At 36.6% G+C, this 24,148-nt stretch overlaps 2 protein-coding genes across 9 annotated transcripts in view; one reads left to right on the forward strand and one right to left on the reverse strand.

The window, feature by feature from the left end:
- Positions 1-12,284, reverse strand: part of LOC141454944 (serine/threonine-protein phosphatase 2B catalytic subunit 3-like) — a 135,565-nt gene extending 123,281 nt beyond the window's left edge. For 4 of the 8 annotated variants that reach the window (XM_074129656.1, XM_074129655.1, XM_074129654.1 and 1 more), the window contains exon 1: positions 12,047-12,283. In XM_074129656.1, coding sequence (XP_073985757.1) covers positions 12,047-12,095 — 49 coding nt within the window. In that variant the 5' untranslated portion in view covers positions 12,096-12,283. Of the gene's footprint in view, positions 1-12,046 lie in introns of all 8 variants that reach the window. The other 4 variants (XM_074129659.1, XM_074129660.1, XM_074129658.1 and 1 more) reach the window with 2 other exon arrangements.
- Positions 12,285-14,358: 2,074 nt separating this feature from the next.
- Positions 14,359-24,148, forward strand: LOC141454855 (glutathione S-transferase-like). Its single transcript, XM_074129500.1, has 5 exons — positions 14,359-14,499; positions 18,057-18,193; positions 18,996-19,163; positions 23,330-23,472; positions 23,773-24,148. Exons 2-5 carry the CDS (start codon positions 18,061-18,063, stop codon positions 23,959-23,961), a joined length of 633 nt encoding a protein of 210 aa, XP_073985601.1. The 5' UTR covers positions 14,359-14,499; positions 18,057-18,060; the 3' UTR covers positions 23,962-24,148.

A 24,148-nucleotide genomic window follows, 5' to 3' on the forward strand; every position in this document is an offset into this window, starting at 1 on the left:
ATTCTCTCGCGACCTTTCTAAGGGTCGCGACCTGTAGTTTAAGAAGCACTGATTTAGTGAATGATAATGCCCTGCTCCAGTTGGTGTTAAGTAAGGAGGTCCACTAGGCGATATAATAGATCTGTCTCGCTTCCAAACAGGACAATTTCAGGAAGCTCCTACTTCTCTGTGCTCGTTACGGCGGCAAAGCAACAGGAATTGTTTAAGATCATTTAGTTGGATGTATCCGTTTTACTGGAAACCCGTTTGAAGATTTTAGTTGAAACGACGCTTAATGAGATCGTTAAATTTAGCGATAGAAGGTTACGTCACCGAACCTCCGCCACGGAACTGCTCTTGAAAACGATCACTGAAAAATATTTTTCAAATAAAAATGTGAGCAAATCAGGAGAACATGTTGAAAAATAAAAACCGTCATTTGGGTTTTATGGGGAACTTCAGAAAGAGACAGCAAGAAAGCAATCCGTCCGGTGGAGTGGTACTTCCGGCAGCGGCTTTTTGAGTCCTAAAATGGAAGGCGGGAGGTATGAGCCAAGCCGAATGTACGCATCCATTGTCCTGTTTATCGCTTCCCATTCTCCATTTTTGGGATATTCTTTTGGCACACATACACACGCGCGCGGGGACGGGGAAAAAGGAACAGATTAAAAGTGTTCCTGGAAAAACGGTTAAAGAGCCGCTGAGTTATACAACTACGTAGAAGCTAAGCGATGACAACGGGAGAGACCGGTCATGTTTCACAATTCTAGAGATTCACTACGAACTCTTCCGCCGAATTAGCCAGAAGCCAAGCGAGTTTGAAGCGACAAGAAATCCTCTGCACAGAATTGCAATAAGTTGCATGGAATTAAAGCCACAAGCAGAGATTCCGTGAGCAAGGTGGCGGGTCCAAAGCAAAGCGACCCACCAATATAGTCTCGATATCACGGAACGATTTTACCAAATGGGTATTTCCAATTAAGCCCGATTGGTTTAGAAGGAAAATTTAATTGAAACGAGGACCAATTACTGTGGCGCCCAATTAGAAAGAATCGCGCGGCCTTTACTGAGGCGCCACTTCCGCCAGCTCGCCGCCCCACCAGCCAGCCCCCAAAAAGGAGCAGAAATTTTACAAATTAATTGAAATGCCCAGTCTAGCCGATCTACTTTCTCTTTCGAAGGTCTCATCTTGTCAAAAGATGTGCTCTGAAAACTCGCCAAATGTCTCCATCAGAGGTGAAATCGGCTCCTGCCTGCTCCAGGACTGTTTCTCAAAGCCCGCAATCTGTAAGCGCTGTGTGGCCACAGAATGTAGATCAATCAGTGCAATATCTTTGTTACTTGTCATAAACTTCTTGATCAATCCTATAATACACTCAATTTCATTAACATTCCTGGAAAACAATTCCAAATGGTCCTTCTTGCATGCCGTTTAAAGTTTCACTCGCCATTATTTTGGTAATGATTCATTATTATAATTTTAGTATCACCACTTTTTATTCTTAACACCATCAAATCACTGGAGACACCGATCATTATCCTGGCATTCCCCTCCAGTGGAAAGTCCAGTTCAACCCAAACCCAAAAGTACCCTGTATATAGATCATACTGAGAAAATGATTCGAATAAAAGTTATAGATGTTAATAGGAGCCGTTAGAATGATAAGCGTAAAGGTAGTAGTAGGCAAGAGCAGGAATAATTGGGAAAATATTATAAAAGGACTTTTCCTGGTTTATACGAAAGATAACCTTGTCACTTATAGCTAAGCGTGCCGGAACTAAGAGGAAATAAAGAGCAGCTGTTTATGAAAGGCGGCGGATGAGACAAGTAACAGATTTGGTGATCCCTGGGCACCTGAGAGAGAACTGAACTGGCAGCCTCGCTCTCCTAAGTTTGTATGCAAATTAGCACCGATATTATACACCACTAGGTTTACACAGTTACGTAACATACAGCCCACTTGTTTACACCGCAGCTAGTAGCTCTTCTTTCAGTGCCGGTATTTAACTAAAAATATCACTGATCAACACCACCAAGGACGAGCATGAAGAAATTTGGCAGCCCGGTATTTTTACTTTCACTGCTCCAACAAACTACTTCACAAGGACCTAACCTCAAAGAAATGGGGGGAAAAAATATCCCCATCAATGTTAGGCTCTCATGTGACCGTAACTGCCAGCCACTGAAAAGAATTCTAACAATACCGAACATCTCAACAACACCAGACCGATTAGTCAGCGGTAAAAGACCTTCGTGAGCCCAAATAAATTCACCTAAGAATATTACTATTATCAGCAAAGAATCAGAATTATCTAAAAAAATAAAGCACATCCGAATTCCCCCCCCCCCCAAAAAAAAATACAAAATAACTAAATAATATATTTAACTACAAATATATAAAAAACTATTTAAACTATAATGCTAATAAGTGGATTCATATCAAATAAATATAAATTATTAATTTTCAAGAGTGACCAAGTTATAATAAGATGATGGTATTCAAAGAAACCAAAACTCTAAAACTAAATATTCTTCCAACAGTCCACTTGAGGGGCATGTCAGCCTTCTACGTAATACAGGTAAAACTTTCTTTATGAATTCTACTTTCAATATCTCAACAACTATTATCACTAGAACATTGCCATTAATATCAGTTATAGAGCAAACTATGAGATACAGGATGTTGAAAATAGAAGAAACATAAACCACCCCAAATTTCCATTTCAATTTCTTGATTGTAAGTATTCAGAAAAGCTATTAACTATAAAAATATAATTAAATAATGTTTTTTTTACCAGTTCGATTTGTTTACGTTGTTGAAAGGTGAGGATTAGTGAGAAGGGGGTAAATGTTTGGTGGTAACACTGTAGGTGAATGTTTGGTGGTAACACTGTAGGTGAATGTTTGGTGGTCACATTGTAGGCGAATGTTTGGTGGTAACACCGTAGGTGAATGTTTGGTGGTCACATTGTAGGCGAATGTTTGGTGGTAGGTGAATGTTTGGTGGTAACACTGTAGGTGAATGTTTGGTGGTAACACTGTAGGTGAATGTTTGGTGGTCACATTGTAGGCGAATGTTTGGTGGTAGGTGAATGTTTGGTGGTAACACTGTAGGTGAATGTTTGGTGGTAACACTGTAGGTGAATGTTTGGTGGTCACATTGTAGGTGAATGTTTGGTGGTAACACAGTAGGTGAATGTTTGGTGGTAACATTGTAGGTGAATGCTGTGAACTGAATGTTAAGGAAGATGCGTCAGTAACATCCACTATTTTTACTAATCTTGATTGGCCAGTTACTATTGTCTGCAAAATGGTGAAGTATTGCAGAGAAAGGAGCTGAACAAGAGATTGCCCTTGATTTAGGTGGATAGTTTGGAAAAACTAGTAGCTGGTAATAAAGGTTATCTTGTGATGCCAAGGTAACAGTAAATTTCTGTGGTATTCCTAATGAAAAGTCAAGGTTACTCTATTTCGAGCAGTTTTTGACGGTCAACCCTAATACACCTGCCCTACCGGACAGTTTTAATATTTGACATATTCTCAACACTTCCTCTTAATTTGCATAATGCATAAAATTGGCCGCAGCGAAAGGAAGTGATCGACGTTTCAGTTGGGCGGAAGTAACAACCAATTAGATGTCTGGACCCGGATCTACTACTTCATCATTCCCGCCCCATGTCGCGGCACAGTGCTAAGGGAATAAAACGCTGGACAATACGGTCTGACGGCTAATCATGTAGTGCAATCATCTAATCAGTACGCTCTGTTTCACTTGATTTACAGTAACAAGATCACCGCTGTCAGGAGATCAATGCAATCAGCTGTAGTTCATCTCTCCAGTTCAAGCTACTGTTTACCAACACTTTTGCAGCTCTTGTATCAACCTTACTCGAACAATGAATTCCCATTAGGAGCAACTCTTACACGGCTGTTTCCATAACTATACCATTCTAAGATATAGAAAAACTGTGGTAGGAGAACCGTGTCTGGACACCAACACCATCTCATTACACGTCCGAAAAACAGGTGTTTCTTATTACTGCTCCTCTTACTTTCATCAGCATTGTGAAAAGATCTTCTGATTTAATAGTTGGAAAATTAAGAGCCAGTTCAATTTAATTCAAACAGGAAAACAAATACTGTTTACTTAATTAACCAAGTATCAGGATGGTAAAGCTTCACAGAGGCTACTCAGGTCAGGGATAGAGCTTGAAAAAAGCCTAGGCTTGTACTCGGCATTTAAGAACTTCTAACTTCGGCTTGGTCGGCCAGCACCAGAACTGGTAACTTAGTATATTGAAAACTGGTTAGGTCTTGAAATGCTGCTTTCATGGATGAAGTGAAATTAATGTTTTCTAAGGAATTTAAAAAAACGTGTGCGCTAAGACGAGTTAGAAAGAAAACTGAGTACGCCCTACTGTTAGGCAAGGCTAGTAACGCGAGTAGCCTAGGACAACTAATGGAATGGCAAATAATTGGGTACGCGACACATAAATAGAAATATTAATAATTAATTATATATAATCAGAATTAATAAACAGTTATCTTGTAGAGCCTTTACCTTGACTAACATTAATAGTAATAAACTTAATTAATAGTTTGCCCATGCGGGTCTCAATAGGCGCTTCCGTAAATCTGCGTCGTAGCGACGATTGGAGTCCCACGCGACACAGGTTCTCAATGAGCGCCTGTCTTTTATTTCGCCACGAGCGAGCAGTTCGCCAGGGTATCAGCACAGCCAGCTGCCTCTTCAAGTCTCTGAACGCTTCTTTACAATGGCTCTTATCCGCGACGCGGGGATTTTGCTAGACCTCGCCCTAGTAAATGTGATGTACATGTAAAAAACTTATTAGAAATATTTGCCACAACAGCATTAAGATGTAGGCCAAAAGAGAACAGACAGCCTAAGAAGTTGCTCACCGGAGCAGCGCTGACGGCTGATATCACCTGCGGATTTGTTCAGAGAATATGGTGTCGCAAGAAGAGCCACTCCTACAGCAGGGAGCAGGTTTCAACTTGCACCATCGCACGCGCCTACTTTCTATATTAACTAATTTTGTTACTATCTAATATATAGCTACTATGAAATTCAATAACTCGCCAACCAAATATTCACTGGCATCAAGGCCATACAGTTCAAAAGGAAATTGATTTTAGAGTAAATCTCAAACAGTGAGCTATTCCCTTCGTAAATGCAAACTTCCTATTTTGACCAAAGTTTTTTCCCTATTCCCCAGAGGCGCCACAAACTTGTCTCCTTTTTGTAATTTTCACCTTGTGTGAGCAATGCTAGCCTCAAATTTGTATGCACTACGCGGATCCTAAATAGTGGTTTTTCCAAATAGGTCTCACCGCTCTTGAAAAATGGAAAAGCGCTGCATGTTTCAATCGGCGAATCGGTGCAAACATGGAGGCTGGAAAACAGCGACCGAAACTGCACTTCACAGGATCTATTTACTCAATGTTCTTTTAAACGGCTCTAACGATTTTTTTCAGGAAATGGAGAGCAAAGTTAAGAACTAGTGATCCAGATGATTCCTGAGAAACTTGCCACTACTTAGGTCTCCCACTTTGGATGCAAACTCCTTCTTAAGCGATTTCCTGAGTGACTCACATGCAGGAATATTTAAATATGTAAGTGGGAAGAGTTTGAATGTACTTATTGATTTTTTTTTCTTGTTCCGGGTGACGTGAAAACATGTGCCTACTTCCGGTCCAAAATCAGTCGAAAAATTGGACAGATTACAAGAAAGTATTGTAGGCACATAATCTATCAAAGTACTAGAGACAGTCTAGTGGGGGCGGTAGAGGCGGATATAGAACTGGGTGACGAGGCAAGGTGACAGTGTGTAGTTGGGAGCTGCTTCTATTAATATCTAGCGGCTCCAAGCTCACTCACTATACTGGCGGTCATCTGGCCATAACTACCCATTCTGTAGGCCAATTAGACCAGAATTATGGCTTCAACAAGGTAATACGATATCTGTCAAACCTCGTGTGATCATCGCCGGAAATCTAACCATCATGGGCTCCTCCTCGCACATGTCACCACTTCCGCTCGTCATATCTAATTCCCACTGAGGGGATATTTATTTGTTAACTGTTTACAAAGAGAACTAGGCCACTTGATCTTCTCACTCTGCCTGTTCTGCGTAAATATTAGTTCAATAGATCTAAGTATATCGTAAGGTGAGTGCAATAACTTCATCTTTATTACGCTATTATCCTTATCTCTTACCTCAAGGTAAATAATTAAATTCTCTACACAATTAAAATTGCATTAAAATGATAGGCATCTTGATATTATCCAGGTAACCTTAGGGGAATCATGTTACAGGAAAATGCCTAAGAACTAAAAAATATATCCCGTAAAATCGAAATAACGGTCAGCCATTGTCTTCAAATATGGGATTCTGGTTAAACATAGAAACAGCGCTTCAGCATTCAACCACTCGCCTCGGCCCGCTCACACCTTAAATCAAGTTTATCGGGGTAGATGTTGTTTTAAATAGGAATACCCGAGAACAATGTGCATTAATTCCAAGTTAAGAAAATGTCGTGGGGTGTAGGAGGGCGGGGAAGAAAATCTCGCAAGAGTAGAAATAACCTTACATAAAGTGATACTTCCGGAAGGATCATTCATGGTTACTATTGGGTACCATTTGAGTACACACAATAAAACCAAAGTATCCAGGTTTCGGACATTTTTCTCTTTGAGGTAAAACACCTTTATAAAAACCCGCAATCCCCAAGTCTGGAGTTCACTGAACAGATTTCCGGCAAATACTCGATATCACCAAATATGAAACGATCATAATACTATCCTCTCCAGCAATAACAGGAAGTAAAAAATCTGAAGTGAACACTCTCACGACTTCCGCCGCAATTGATGGAATATTATTTCTTGAAACTTACAATTACTACGTATAAGATTGCGCGCTAGAAGAACATACTTCCTCTGCTGAGAGACCGTCTTCGCAGAAACCACTTCCGTAAAGTCGCAGCAGTGAACATTCTATTATATACAGGCGATAATTACCATTAAGCGTCTATTGTACATTCAGGAAGTTAACACAATCTCAGATCGTGGGTCCAAACACTGAAATTGTACTTTAGAGGCGAGAGTAATGCGGCTGCCCTCCCAGTGTACTTCTAATCGAATTTGCTCAAGAATATGCCGATCAAAGTTACAGCTCAACAGGTGTGCACTTGGTGTAAAGAAACTCCCACAAATCCATTCAGTAAAGATGCATTTCCTGCTGACTAATTAGGCGAAGAGCTTATTGATCTCTGATTGGCGTCTTAACCACTCGATTACACTAATGAGATTTAAACGCTGCCAAGTTCCGTTTTTACGGTTATGATGACCTCACACATTAAAAACATCCTCACTCACACACATGCACAAATTACCAAACAAACTTTTTCTTACTCAGATATCCTCAATATCAAGAGATTTCTAACGGAAACCCGAGATCGAGAATGTGCACCTTCTCTAACTGATACAGAGAAGAGAAAAAGCAAAGAGCTCTTTGAAGAAGTTAGTGCATGAAACCTGGAAGATTAGAAAAAAGAAACCCAATCTGTGACGGAACATGTTGGGACATGCTCCAACATGTACGTATACATTGTTGAAGAGATTAGCTTTATGGTTAACGTGCTGGGGTCAAATGCGGTGATCCCAGGTTTCGAACACACCAGCTGGCTCTTGGATTTTCTCTTCCAAGGAGCTTCTTACGGCTCACTATCTGGTGATGGACAGTGTCGGCTGGACCGTGGTGAACACAGTTGAGAGGCCGGAAGTACATTGAAAAAAAGCCAATGACCTCAAATGTTGACGTGCTTTAATTATTTAAATAAAAAAGAAAAGAAGCGAAACAAAACTAAGATTTTAAAATATTTTAATAAGATTTAAACAAAAATGTGAAAAATAACGCAAAAATAGAAGGCAACTATATGTAAGGCAATGCTGCCCAGATTACAGCTAATCCTCTTGCCTGCTGATAAGACACCACGACTTCCAATTACCGCCTCCTCTGGTTCGCGCAAAATATGTGTGAATAAGATTTGATGAACATAACAGCATTTGTTTGAAACTTAGGATTTGGGATAAACAGATAACAGACTCGATAAATACACGTGGTCGCTATTTTCCTAGCGCAAAACATCACGTGACGTCACATGCTCTGCTCAAATTAAGGTTGAGCACATTGAGCTTCTACGTACTTTGTGCAGGTACTTGTTCTATATAAATTGAATAAAGATTTGTCATCAAAATATTATTGAAATAAGTTTCAAAACCAACTGATGTACGTAAAGCACGTCATGGTCTGTTTGAATGTAACCCTGCGAGAGTACTCGGCTGAGTGCAGTCGCTTTTTCCGGGAATTCATCCACCCACCCCCTCTGAACTTTGATAACAGCTTTCGCTTCATAAAATTATAGCTTTTAGAACCGAACTTCTGAGACGACTCAAGGTCACCTCTGGTTGCTTAAATGAAGTATTCTGTCAAAATATTTCAAATAAACGTAATAGATCTTCCTGCATGTAGTTAGCAACTTTAAAGACCGCTATTTCCGGCCAAATTTGGAATTTCAATATTAATAATATTTAATCCGTACAAAAACACTTTTACGTAATGTAGCGATATGTGTCCTTGTCGTTGAAAACTAAAAAATAGAAATTATTATTGCAGTTAGTAAAATTTGCTCGTGAGTAAGAGGAAACCGATCAACTGAGGCAAACACGACTGTCTTATGGCTCAGTTTGGCGTAGCATGTCTTCTTGTATCAAGACCGCAACCAAATTGTTGCTCTCAGACAATATTCCAAACCCAAAAGGTTAGGACTAATTTACACGTCCAACTTGACAAGAAACCCTGTAGCGATCTTCTATTCAATTGCAGAGCACTTGTAAACAGGACTACTTCCGGAAGCTTCATAAACACGCTACGTATTCGTAGTCTTGGAACTTACTTTGCCAAAGCAGAAATGGTTTGGCTAGTTCCATCCTCCATGGTTTCCCCAGGAAAATGTTCAACTAAAAGTCGAATACATAAACATTAGCAATCAAGATCTCAAATTAAGTGGTCAATTTTTGAACTATTTTAGAGTATAACCTAAATACTCCAAAATCAAAACACTTGTGGCCCACTAATAATCTTCAAATTTAGGATTTTAGATTCATATTTGATCCTTACAAATACTTCTTGTGCGGCCTGGCCTACTGATTGTATTGGCCAAAGAGAACGTGCATATATATTATACAGGTGTAAGTCCATACTGTGGCAGTTCAGAGTAAACATAACCACCCTCTCACCAAGATGTGCCCTATTCGAATACTTTGAAAAATAAAAGTCAAAAATCGAAAAGTAAGGACCAGGCGTTCGAAATTCAATGATCAGTGGTGATCGACTAAAATCTGATATCGCCATCTTAAATAAAATTTCATTTTGAACTGTTTACAGGCTAATTTATTTCTTTTACGCAGTAAATTAAAAATGAATAAGCCCGCACGATAGTAATACTGCCTCTTAAGGGAGAACAGAAAACCCTGAAACCTTAAAACAAGCATTTCCTAGAGAAGTAATCAATTTTACCAACTGTTCCTCCATCTTAATATGTCTTCCAAATCTGCTTATTATTTGTTATAATACATATTTTATTGTTTTAATTTCAATCCTAACACTGTGGTTCAAGAGTCAATCATTATTATTGGATTGTGTAAAATTTTAAGAAGCAAACAACTATTCTGAAGATAAGATCTGGGAGTAGGTTGCGAAAACTGGGGAATAGCAGCTCTAGCAACACGAGTTATTAATAAATCTTTAGAATGACTGAAAACCTCTAACAGACACCTGTCCTCAACTGTCTTGAGGTTTCAATTAGAAAAACTCCTCTGAACTTAAAAAAGCTAAGTTTAGACAATTTAATTTATTATTTTTGAAGCCCCCAATGGTAGAGTCTGCTGGCTATCTGTGAACTGATAGCAGCCCTATTTTGGAGATGGGTCTGTATTTGGAGGTAGTTCCGCGATATCAACAAACTTTCCGCACCAATATCGGGCAAATTATTGTGCAGTAGTTATTGGCAGTCACATCGCTGGCAATAAATGTTTTCTTGGAAATTTGTCATGGTAGGAATATAAGGTCACCGGAACGTTCTGGAACAAAGCTCTAGTAACACTCGTAGGACTTCCTATACTCACAGACTCGTTAGTGTTAAAGATTCTTCAAATCTTCTACTATTCAGAATTTTAGAGACTTATTTCTAACACAGGAAGGTTTTACATGTAGCAGCCAGTAGTCTCTCCGGAAGGAAGCCCATAATACTCTTCCTCCGGAAACCTTCCGAAAAACAATTTGCAAATCTTCCATGCAAAACTGATAAGCTCGAATCATAAATAATGATCCCCTTTAGTTCCCAGTTTAAAAAGTTTCGCTTGACAGTTTTCGTGAATATCGCGGAAAACTCTCGAAAAAACACTCTCAGAAATGCCATTTGCTTCCTACTCGGAATTTAACCTTATCTGACAGGACTATAGCAAGGAAGTAGCTCCTGTTCGAGAGAGCAGCTTAACCACTGCTTCCCAAAGAGAGCCCTCGACTGAATTAAAATTAAAGTGGTAAATCTGTAGTGCACTGAGTGATCACGTTTAAAGGAAGTGGTTGCAGGAGTTGGAGGAGAATACAGAAGTTGGCAATCATACTATTTAAATTTCCTGTCGAGGGACTTTCACAGATAGGTTACTGATCATGTCCCAAGGGGTTGTTACACCAAGAAATATAAATCTTAAGCTCCTTACGATCCAGAGCCTCCAGCCGGATCACACACTGATCATGCACACAAATTATTTTCCAAAAATTACTTTTTTTACATTTTATAAGTTTATTTCCGGTAAAAACACTATTCAAAAATTTTGACACGATTTCAACACGCCCCCTCTTAGATGGCAAGAAAAAGTCACGATTTCAACACGCCCCCTCTTAGATAGCGAGAAAAAGTCACGATTTCAACACGCCCCCTCTTAGATAGCGAGAAAAAGTCACGATTTCAACACGCCCCCTCTTAGATGGCAAGAAAAAGTAAAGAGTGGTGGTTTCTACCTTAGTGAGAGTTTTTGGGTCGACTATTTGCCAGATTGATTTTCCTCTAACGTGCCATCTGAGTACAATTTATGGTCCTATTGTTTCGTACATTGTCCTATAGTTGGGTAGAATATCTGCTCATAGAATGCTTTATTGTAAAATTCCATGTTTAAGAAGGTTCCTCAATCACTTTACTTAACAGAGCCGAACTGGGGGTATAACAACAGTTTTCATCCTGTTATTTCAACGAGGTGTTTAATAAACTGCAATGTTAGTAAGAAATTAATTTATTTTGTAAGTTATACTTTGAGAACTTAGAGTCAGTTTTTACACGAGAATGTTAACTATTCAAGATTGGTGCCTGGCAGTTGGAAAAGTGATAATAAACTGAGAATATCAGCAAGTTGGTACTTCATTGATAAGAGGATGGTTCCCCACCATTGTGAAGAACCGGCTTGGTTGGGGCTTAATTCACCTATTTTGTGCCTAGATAAGGAATATGTAATGGGTAAACGATGTATTGTTTACTTATGTGGTGTGTTATTATTGCCTGCTTGAGGTTAACTTTAGCCAAAACTAATGTGGCAGGTTAGGCTTAGGAGTCACAGGTTGTACGGGTCACCTTCTGTTGTCGCCCACACAGGAAACCTAACCCCTGGGGTACCCCTCTCCGCTGAAGGGTTCCCTTGCACACAACAAATGAGGATCTAGGAATTTAACAAATTCTAACTCCGCTCAATGTGTTTGTTTATTGCGGGGGCGCCTCCCTCCAGGTAATTCAAAACAAAATGCACCAAGTAATCGATAAGGCTGAGAGTATGCAGGCAATGGCGACCCAAGAAAATCAATCCTGTTAATACGTTTAGCCTCTTTATTTATGAGCCTCAAGCTACACTAACAAAGGGGCTTGACTACTTATCACAATCAAAACATATGACCAAATAAAAACAACTAATAAGTTAAAAATAGTATAACTTACTTTGTATAACACGGGTTGTAGTCGAAAGTTTCTGACTGTTCGACGACATGCTGAAATGTTTCTAAATTTCTTTCTTCTATTCTTTTTTTTTTTTCTTCCTTATATTACACAATATACATCGGATTTCCGAAGAAACCCCGAACTTGAGACACACACACGTTCCGCAAGAAGTCTCACATATAAGAGTTCACCAAACACTGCGCACAGCCGTGCGCAACCATAACATCAGCCTGGGTTAGTTCGAAATGGCGGCGACACCGTACAGAGCAGTGTTGCCCAACTATGATCATTACCTTATAAATAAAAACCCGTACTTTACTTCAAACAAACGTTTTAACGTTCAATTTTGTTACTACACACTTTCTCTTTTTGTCACATTGTACATAATTGCATCAATTAATTAAATATTCGTAATTTAAATAAATAAAAAAAGACAAGTTATTCGATAGTGTACCACGGAATTTTAATTCCCAGATATGAACAAAAGGTATAGGAGGGTTATTAATAAAATGTTACTAATGTTTTTCTATAAACAGCTAGTTCTACACATCAAATAAGTTGTATACTTACCATGGAATTAGCCATTAAAAATATGTTCAAATGAAATAAATAATTAACTTAAAATGCCACTCCTAATAATGGTTATTGAGAGCAAATATTTATAGACATTTTTACCTCGACCAGGACCCACAAACATTTAGATTTCTTCTCTCGTTAACTAAATAAATAACAAAACAAAGAAACAAAGATAAAAAGAAAACATTATTAGGAACGAAAAAGATAAACTTCAGATTGTATTTATGAATAAAACATGAACACCTTAATGTGTGATTATTTTAATTTTCATGGTCGTCTCTATAATTAGCCGTTTATACTCATTACTTTTATCACATTACTATTTTTATTTAATATTGAATTTTTTTTCGTACATTTTCAAATATTACATTCTATTGAATGTATTTATATCGCAGAAAATGCATAAAAGCAGTTTGTGTCAAACCCGAAATGAAGGGCTCTAATCAACTGTAATATTTTAGTTCAACTTATTTCTATATTAGGCTTTACATTAAATGAAGGTTTTTTCCGGCATTGGACAGATAAAATCTTTGTTTTTATGTAGTGTACACTAACTTTTTTGTCGACAAGTGTAATGTATAATTTTTGAAATTAGAATATAAGATCTAAGCTACTAATAAAACCACCTTGGATGACACAACAAAAAATGAATGCAATAATTGAAAAGTAATAAGTATTGCAGTAATGTCAAATATTCAAAACTGAAGTTAATAGAAATGTATTTTTTGATCCACATGAATTTTTTTGGTGCATTGAGCGTTTCTTGATAGAAGAATATTTTAAAATACAGAAGCTAAATGTAGTTTACATTTTTTTTGAATTGGTCGCTTCTGTTGCTTAGGTATTGGTCATAAGCTGTCTACCGAAATGGGTGTGTGTGAGTGTGCTTTCAGCGTTTCCGGTTCTAGTTTTACACAAGTCGGACACAAGCCTGAAACACCCTCATACTTGGACAGTTTCCAAGATTTGTCGATATCAATTGTTTGAAAGACGTTCGTTCACACGATGCCCTTGGTTTTGTTTTACAACTTCATATTCTGGACCAATGAATGGAGTGGCTGGATGCTCTATTCCTTGCGACCTGATTTATCTCTAATACAAGTAAGATAACGCTCCCAATCAAATGCAATCTGAATGCAAGGAAAAGCTGCCACCGAGTCACCCTATTTTCCCATAAAAAGTATTCATCAATTGATTTCAGCTAAATATCGTCCCATGCATTTGTTTGTTGTATTCAAATTCAGTTGTAAATTTAACATTTATTTTTAATTTTATTATTTAATATTAAACTAAATTGATAGTATACTAATTGAAATCAACTATTCTTTAGTTAAAGTTACAGGCAAGATGTATAAAGAAATCTTCGATAATTGTTCATGGGAAAATTGTATTAAAAGAAATACGTCTCATATAAAACTCATCTTGTTAGCACTCTGGACTAAACTAAGAAATAAGTATCTAACTACCAGTTTGAATTTAGCGCCTTCACTGAACCAATTTATTGCACTTGATATATCGTAATATACCGTATTATCGATTACATCAAAAAGGTGAAATTTATTATAAATAATTTTACAGAAATTTTAATACAAAATTAAAAATGTATTATATAGTATAACTAGGTAATTTTTTTAAAAAAATTTATGGTATTCGAATAAAATAATACAATCAAATGAATACGAAGTTGGTTGCCTGGTTTCCCATTCCCCTCCAGAACAGACAGCACTCTCAATAAACATGATGTCGAGTGTAAACAAGCCTGAGTTGTAAGCGAAGTGTGCTGTGGTACGCACGCAACCGGCATCAAGTTCTTTTTTATCCGTTTACAGTTTCTGACTTGAGAAGATTTTCAAATATTGGCTCTTCAATTTGATAAGGTTAGTTAAATAAATTGTTATCTTCATTTAGCGCTTCTTCATTTTGAATGTGTGAACGAGATGGTCGCAATACTTTCCGTATCTTTAGTGAGAAAATCTATATTTAAAAAAAAGGAAAGATTGATAGGTTTTCCATATTCTAATAATATGCTTTGAAAAGTTACTATTTGTGAATAGTTCATTCATCCATAGCACTCTATTCATTAACACAAGTTATTTGTTACTTCAATTTTTCAAAATGTGATAATGAAAAGCACTTAATCTGAAGGTCATTTTTACTAACTTTTTTTTTGTTATCGGGTTTCATTACAGCAATTTACATTTTTATGCAGTTGGCATAAATTTTCTCAAAAAAGTTCAGTTTTTAAAAGAAGATGCTTGGTTTAATTTTTCAGTTTGTCAAATTATTTTATAATTGTTATAATTTATGAAATTTCTTTCCTTAACCGAACCGTTCAGGGGGGAGCCACTTAAAGCGCTACTTTTGTGGCTTTATTCTGTAGATGCTGAAAATTTAAATTTTTGATAACATGGCATGAATAGAATAGTAGGTTTTCAGGTTTTTTTTTTCATTTTTCTTACTAGTAAATTCGTTTCGAACTAACCTTGGACCGAAAAACCGGGAAGCTGAACTTCCCGATCAAAATCCCATTCTCACGTTCCGTTCTAGAGATTTGCTCCAAACTATGAACATATTACGCAGCCTATTTAATTGTTTTTAACCCTAATATTACTTTCACTCTTATGTCCATGTTGAGGTACACTATGTCGAAAGAATTCAGGATGTGATCTGTAGTGAACACTAACTCAAAACGGAAAATGTTAGAAAATTTGACGATTAAAGTGAGTTCAGTAAATAGCGGTCCAGATCTCCTCTACCAGAAGTATAGTTACTTGGAGTTCTGAACTTTTTAAATATCATCAAAAACGGCTCTAGCGATTTTCCTTCAACTTCCTATACTAATTGCACCGACGTAGATCAACGATTTCTTATTTGAAATATTTTATCAAGAAAATTCAAAGCCATTGTTCCGTTATGATATTATCGCCACTAGGAGGATTAAATCTGATGCTAAAATTTATTTCAAGATTAAGAAAATTCCACAATTGGACATGTCACGTTACAGATTGGTTTTAAATGGTTTTATTTTTATCGAAAGAAGCCCCGATTATTATTTATTTATTTATTTTCAGCTTCTTACTCATAGTAATATAAGATATATGCCCCTATTTTTTTACGAGCTTTTTTGGGGGGGACTCTTAAAATACTTTGTAATGAACAAACCTTACATATTGTGCAGAGAGGGACAATTCTGTAACCCTTAAAAAGAAGTAAATATAAAAAAATCAGAGTCTGTAAGCCGAGAGAATAGTGTTCGAACCAGATTTATGATAAATCATCTGACGTACACAGAAGATTTATAAGACTGCTTTTTCTTGCTTTGGCGACCTCAGTCGTGCATTTTCGGAGAAACTAAAAATCTAAATTCTGTGCCATTGCAGTACTCTTACTGGAGTAGTTCAGGAAAATAAAAGTGCCAAATTCAACTCGATAGATGGGCCCAAGGAGGTTTATGTTGCAGATATGTCGTATAGTTTGCGCAGACAGACTTAATTAGGTATTTTGGAAAAGTCTAAGTTGGTTAGAAGATTGACTTGCACCTACTAAGCTGATCGCACTTTAGTAAAACTCCCTACTTCATTTCTTTCCATTTTTAAGCCTGCATTGCTAGTGTGTTCCTTCTGATTGCAGTGAATACACATTTTTTTTAACCCACTCTAACATGACTGATTGCTCCTGTAAAGCACTCGAGTTGTTTTGATCAGAGAGAAGCAATTGTACTTGTTATCGGCAAAGTGACGTAATATCATCAGCGATGTAAATTTCAACATAAAATAAATTTAAACAGTATGACTCACACGACATTCTCTTCCTAAACTTCTCAAGGTCATTTATTTTCTCCAAACTCGAAATTCCAAAAACATATTTAATTCTTACCAACATTAAGCAAATAATATTTGATTCTAGATATGGTTGTCCGCTTACATACATCTTTGTTGGCTATCGTTTTCTTCACACACTAATATCTTTTCAAGTTTTTGATTAATTTACCAACGTTTTAACAAGCTTTGCCTGTCTTCTTCAGGGGATTACAAAATAGATATGAAATGTGGTGATTATTTATCGATTTACCATATTTTCTTAAGTTTAAGAGAGGCTACTTCTACTAACCAACTCAAACATATCTAATTCTCTTGGTAAGGCGTCGCGTCAGATGTAGCAGCGTATCAGCTGTAGCAGACATATCTTAGGATACAGGATTATTAAGAGTTCCAACGAATGATGATACACTCGAAAACGAAGAAATAGGTGAGAGAAAAAGAAAAGCGTCATTTGAGGCAAGCGGAAAGAAGAGATTCCGGGGTAATCAGTTTGTGGATGCAGTGAGAGTCCTGATTAATCCACTTTTTAAGACCCATATTCTCTTAGGACTCCATTTTCCTTAAAGTCGTAAAAAGTGTATTAGTAAGGTACCAAGCAATTATCACGCGAAGAATGGTTAATGAGATTCTTAAAGACATCTGGTACTGACTTATTGGTTGCCATGACCTTGAAGAAAATTCATTCTGTATATTAACTAATTCCAGGGAAGGGATTAGCTATGAGGTTAGCATGCTGGACTCCCACGCGGAGGTCCCGGGTTCGAATCCAGCAGCTGACCCTTAGATTTTCTCTTCCTAGGAGCTTCTTACAGCTCACTGTCCGGTGATGGACAGTGTTGCCTGTAACGAGAGAACACTGTCCGGAGGCCGGCAGTGCACTGGAAAAAGCTCCGGGCGCTAATGACCTCAGCTGTTGATGCGCCAAAAAAAAAAAAAAAAAAAAAAAAAAAAAAAAAAAAAAAAAAAAAACTAATTCCACTAGAGGGATTGAAGATTTGGATCATCTCGGACTATCTTTTCTCTCCAAATTCTCTTCAGACAATCAAGCAAACTTTGGTCTAACAGAGTCAATCGCAAAAATCACTATTACATATAAGACTTAACTCCTTCTTTCTGTTTCTGAAAAGGGTCCACAGTTTCCTTTAAATTTTATGTACTAAACGCTCAAATGAAGCCATGTTACATTCACTTAAACCTTGCGGAAATGAGAAAAAGTTGAGATTTATGTGAACTATTATTTTTGGAAATTCCAAGGTCCTAGTTAGTTTATTTTTTAAATTTTAAATAAATAAATGATTATAATCAATAGCATTTTAAATAATAAATAGTTTTAAGATGAAAAGTTGCCATTCAGTCAAAGATCAAAAAGAAGAATAATATCTATAAATATGTCAAAATGGGCTTTATATAAATAAATAACAAGAATTTATTATTGTAGAAAGTTGACGCTGCTGTGGCCGGCCATTGAAGCCAAATATGTATTTTGATAGTGTCCTAACTATAAAATATCATCAATGCGTCAAACATATTTATTTATATTCTCGTCCAAGAAAAATAAAAATTAAGAAACTATAAATAACAAATATTTTTTAACGTTTGATGTTATATTTCAGGAGGATGTCTATGCCAAAGTTGACTTACTTCAATTTAACTGGCCTAGGAGAGCCGATTAGACTTATGCTAGCCTACGGGAACATTAAGTATGAGGATTGTCGACTAACCAAGGAGGAATGGGCCTCCATGAAACCAGGTACAAGACTCTTAGTACCAAGAATATGTAAGGCTTAGATTTGTTGAGGAGGTGTCCGAGCCTCCCTTGGTTCAAGAAAGTAGGCGCGCTTTCTCTATGCCGGCCGTTGTTACATTACAGTGTTCAATATTGAAGCCTATTTTTGAACATTTTACCAAAAATTGTTAGTTGCGAGCAAGCTGGGTAACAGAAACCAAGTAACTTGTGGTTGTTCGAATCAGATGTTTTGTGTAGATTTAGGTCAAACCAGCAGCGCTGGAGTAACTATAATACATTTCTATTTTGCCGCCGAATATTCTTTCAAATGTTGTATTGTATTCCGCGATCCGAAGAATGCGGTATCAAGTCATCTTTCGATTTCTAGACCAATACTCCTTTTCTACAGTTTTTGCTTTTTATGCCTTGAATAATGTAACAAATGATTTTACGTCATCCGAACTATTTATTTATTTTGTGCCTAAAGAATGACTTCATCTAGCGCTGATGTATGAAAGATGTTTCCAAAACGACCATTTTTAGTATTCTGGCAGAAGTTTAGTACCTGCTGCTGGTTACTTCACTCAATGGAAGGAAACCACGAACCAGAGACAATGAATGATTTCTTTTTACAGAAAAATAACTTTTCTGAGCCAATAGGCTACGTTGTTGCTGAAACAATTTGAGAGGAAAAAACACATTATATACCTACATTGTTTTATTATTATTATTATTATTATTTAATTTTAATTTTTTGATCTCTGAGCTATGGAGCCTTTTCATGTTATACTTTTTGTTATATATCTATATTTGTTTTCGTTTGCAGGTCTAGAATGGCCCCATCTGCCCATGTTGGAAATCGAAGGGAAAACTTTGTTCCAGTCAATGGCCATCTGCAGATATCTTGCCAGACAGTTGAACCTGAATGGCAGATCTAATTGGGCCGAGACACAAATTGACATGACAGTGGATGCGCTGAGTGACTTCAGATCAAGTATGATGCAGACAGTATTAAAATGTAATCATTTAAGTGTACGTGTATTATTTATTGGCAGGGGAGGGGGCAAACGTTTTGGTCTGGAATGTTCTCGTTTCAAACTGGATTTAAGAAATTACTTCCAGTTCAAAATCAGTTTGTTAAACCTTGCCCTAGTATCGAAATATCTCGAAAATGTAAAATTATATTGATTGATTATTTCTGCATTAATGGAAGTGCTTTGAACGCTAAGAAAAGTAATGTATTACTTTAGTTAGTTCTAAAAAAAATTGTTTTACACTGGAAGTAAGATTCAATGCGGTATTAAAACTGTCCGGTAGGACAGTTGTATAAGGGTTGATCATCAAAAATTGCACGAAAAAGCGTAACGTTGAAAAACACCCAACTTTGACAATTTTTTTCTCTTTTTCTATAAAAGATAAAATTCCCAAATTTTCTTTATAATAAAGGGCAAATCCTCCTTTATGACTGTAATTTTTTTGCAACAACCTAGATCTGATAGATTTTGAGAAAAAAAGTTGCCGAAAATGTGCAAAAACGGCATTTTCAAAAATTGTTGTTCTTCTTCTTGTTGTTGTTGTTGTTGTTGTTACCTTTTTTGTAAACAACGTAGCGCCTAAACGCGTGAACCGATTTTCATGAATGAGGTATCATTCGAGTCGGAATGTTATGTAGATGTGCCTTTTGGGGGTCTCGACGCTGTACATGGAAAGGGAGAGGAGTTAGCCCCCTTTATGTAAGGCCCCCTCCAAAATTATTATCATTAATTACTCTGTAAATCTTAGCCCGATTTTGATAAAATTTGGTAGGATGACAGGGTTAGGGCTCCCCTACGTAACATTAAAGCGACGATCTGCTCTAACACTTGTTAAGGGGAAGTATAGCAATCGTTTCAAATTATCGAAACGTGAACCGATTTTCATGAATGAAGGGTCATTCGAATCGAAATTTTGTACAGATTTGCACTTTTAAAGTCTCGACGCTGTGCCTCATAAGGAGGGGAGTTTGCCCCACCCAAGTTAGGCCCTTTCTAAAACTATGTTTACCAATATTTCTATAACGCTTAGTCCGATTTTGATAAAATTTAGCAAGAAGAAGTGGTTAAAGCTCCTCTACGTGGCTGTGAAGTGCCGTCATGCTCTTACACCTACTAAGAGGAAGTACTGCAATCGTTAAAATTATCAATGAGTGAACCGATTTACATCAATGAATTGTCGTTCGATTCAAAATCTTTGCCTCTTCGCCTTTTAGGGAGAAGTACTGTAATCGCAGTTTATTTTTCTTACTCCTCTTAAAGGGAAGTACTGGAATCGCAGTTTAATTTTGCTATTTATGTACAAATTACCTTCCTATTTTATTCAAAACGCTTTCTCAAAAAAATTGTTATTGAGGATGGTTTGGGGGACCGCAACTATAATCATTCTTTAAAAAGATCTCACCAGTGGTAGTAACTCCGACTTAACACCTTTTCAGGTTATAATGATAAAATTAAAATTTATTATTCCCAATTTTAAAAAAATCTGTAAAGCAGATATGTAACTTTGCAAAACATACAAAAAAGAAAAGAAAATTTTAGCTTTATTCCAAATTATTCTTCTGATTTATCTTTATTATGCTCTTTATTCTGAGTAGTCACATGTATGTTCGAGTATGTACATGCACGTTAAAGTAGAAAAAGACTAAGGTAGAGTCGGCTACTATTTAAATTTGAATCACGGATTTAAAACAATATTTCAGTCTAGAATTCGTCTTTCCGAAGTATTTGTGAGCACAAATAACGCTTATGTAATATCAAGTAAATTATTCATTTCTCACTTGTAATTTAATGTAGTCCCTCTAATTTTACTTATAGTAAAATACTGGAATAATTATGTTAGCTGTCATAAAAATATGCATATCTTGTTTATCTTATATTCCAAATATATAATACTGTGGGAAGAATACCTAGATTGAGAATGTAATTGAAGAAAACTACATTATTTGCGATAAAGCCAGATAATTATTACCTATTATTATAAACGCTTGACTACTACATAAAGTAACAATTACTTTAATCGAAGAATGAACTTAAACCGACGATTTTTATTTAAAAATAAAAATAAATAAATGAAATCATTGATGAATGTTGGTGTAAGCATTTTTTTAAAAAAGTTTTTGAATTTTCTAGCCTCATATTTTTTTTTTTTTTTTAATAAAGTTTTTCTTTTTAACCTGTGATTAATAGTTTGTTGATTAGATATTACAGTCAATCTAAGTTAAATGGTGTTCTACTTGAACAAGTATTTTGTAGATGAAAATGGTCTGTGAAACATCTAATAAATTCAAAAAAATATCAATGAAGTATTAATGAAATGTTGGGTACTCGCTGATTTGTGTACCTTTTGGCGTTTAATCAACCCTTATACTTAACTTTTTAAACTGTAAGTTTTTGTTAAAGAGATTTATATTGTAGTGTGCGGGTATGACGCTAGCAACTTGTTTGTATGCAATATGATAATGGTATGATGTAAACACATCCCTGTGATGACGTCAACTACATTACACATAATAAAACAATAGGCCTTCATTTTAACGTGGTGAATATAAAATAATTGAAAGGAAATTATATCAATTTAATTTGTAAAAGTTATTAGAATAATAAGTAACACGTGGCTAGCTGTATGGCGAAAGCCAATGCCAAAAAAAGAGAAGGTTTTAGGGGTTAACTTTTGGGGAAAATATATGAGAAATTAATGTTTTCCAATAAAGTGCGAGAAAAAACGTAATTTTGATGCAGACTGTACCCCGTCTTCTGGAAATCCAAGCTCTAAGAGAAATAAATAAATTATTCCTCCATCTGTATTGAAACATGATTGCCTGCATTCTAAACTAATTCTGTAATGTATCGTAAATACTGGACGTAAGTTTAGATTACATACCACGGTGGTAGGTCAGTCAAGCCATGCGACTATGGGAATTTGTTGTGATTCCTTCCAATGCTCTCAGGATGAAGAGGGACTCCTCAGTAGAGCTTGAAGACATCATTTTCTAATGAGCCACCTCGCCCTTTACTTGACCATGTTCTCTTTCCATCAGCGCCAACTCTTCTACTTCTTGACACACCTCTCCAGCTGGCTTGTGTAATGCTGTTTATTTAGTCTGCAATAAAGAGACGGTACACCAAAGAGTGTACCATCGCCCGGAGCAATATTAGACGAGAAGCTAATAATGGATTTTTGCTTGTCTGAGCTTTTATCTACTTCTAGTGCAACTCTACGCTTTGTTCCTGCACTAGAGTGGCATTCTGAAGTGGCTTGTATGACTCAAGGCTTTTGATCATACCAAGGGAACTCTATCTGGTCAAGCAGATTGCCGTCATTGGACCTTCTTGAATGCTCGGGCATCAAGCTAATACTCATTGAAATTGCCTGCCTTCATTTAACTCCGTAGAACTTGTAACCAGTAGAGCTGTCTCCATGACGACTAGACTTGATTATCTTTTAATATCAGCAGCACCAGTTTATTGTAAAGAGTTCTGTGTGAAAGGCTGTTGCCAGTTTTGATGGTCTTATCACTCTTCGGATCAGCGCCTTTACATTGGAATATGGGCGAAGAAGAGTAGTAGTAGGTTCATTGATTATCGTTGTAAACAGCAATCGACTGGATGTGAGCATGAATTCAAGTACAATTCTTTAGTATGGTCAAAAATCCTGCAAATCAAAATTGATCAATCGCCCTGGAAAGAAAAGATCAAAGGAAGAGATTTTTTCTTTCTTTCTTTGCCAACTGCCTGTCTTAGTAAACATTAGAAACATAAAACATAATTGATTGTAAAATACCATTAACTCCATAAAGTACTGACAAGTTTAGATTGAAATATTGGACGTAATCGTAGTTTTATTTAATTTAAAATCAGTTTTTTATGGGGCATTGAAATTTATCAAGATTCTAAAATGATTATATTTTTACTGAAAGTCACTGACTGATAATTGAATGGTCTAAAAAAAATACATTCCATAAGTTATTCCATCACAACATCCTCGGGCTCCTGCACTGTAAACATATCGGCTAACTTAGTGTCCTACTTGCACAACTGCTAATCCTCTAACTAAGCATGTAAGCATACAGTTATTTTAGGCAGCATACTTTATCTGTGCTAATCAAAGATTTTTGCCCAATTGCAGAAGTGGCCAGCTACTATTACCTGCCGGATGGTGAAGAACGAGAGAAAAAGAAAGAAACCGTGCTGACGGAAGTGCTTCCGCTCTATCTGGATAGATTTGAAAAACAAGTTGCCAGCAATAAAGGTTATCTGGTGATCGGCAAGGTAATTCACCGCTTACTTCCTAAATTATTTAGAAAATTCTGTAATGAGTGTTTTTTAGTATAAGCCTTTTAGTATTTTCCCACAAGATAGTGCTTACGATTAGATATACAATAAAGTTAAACTGACATGGCAGTTTCCAAAAACCCTTCTGGTGGAAACTCGATAACGAAAATCCACGTGAATATCTTCTTGTTTTAAGGAATTAGAGAAAGTAAAAGTACATTTAAATAAATAATACTATACTAGTATAATCTGTAATTAAATTAATCGAATGTAACGCAGGATTTATTGTGCTCACAGTTGACGTATGCGGACATCATATTCCTTTCGTTTATTGAATATATATCGTACATGTTGGACAAGGCTGTATTGGAAAAGCATCCCAAACTGAAGGAGCACCATCAACGGTTGAAATCACTGCCCGGCATAGAAACTTGGCTGAAGACTCGCCCGCCAAACCCAGATGATGCCAGGACTTTGTTCAGCTGATCGTCCAGTATGTTTGAACTTTTGCTTTGATCGATTTGCTGACCAAGATATTTTAGGTTTCAAAAGGTTTCTAGATGAACTTATTTACTAATATTCATATATTTTATAAAGTGATTAAAACAAGTAAAGAAATGGTTACGATTGTGGACTGGTTAGTTAAATTAAATGTGTCTTGTTTTGGGTTTTA

The sequence above is a fragment of the Rhodnius prolixus genome, unplaced genomic scaffold (genome assembly GCF_049639745.1).
Source record: "Rhodnius prolixus isolate KJV_2025 unplaced genomic scaffold, Rpr scaffold_15, whole genome shotgun sequence".
Taxonomy (NCBI): Eukaryota; Metazoa; Arthropoda; class Insecta; order Hemiptera; family Reduviidae; genus Rhodnius; species Rhodnius prolixus.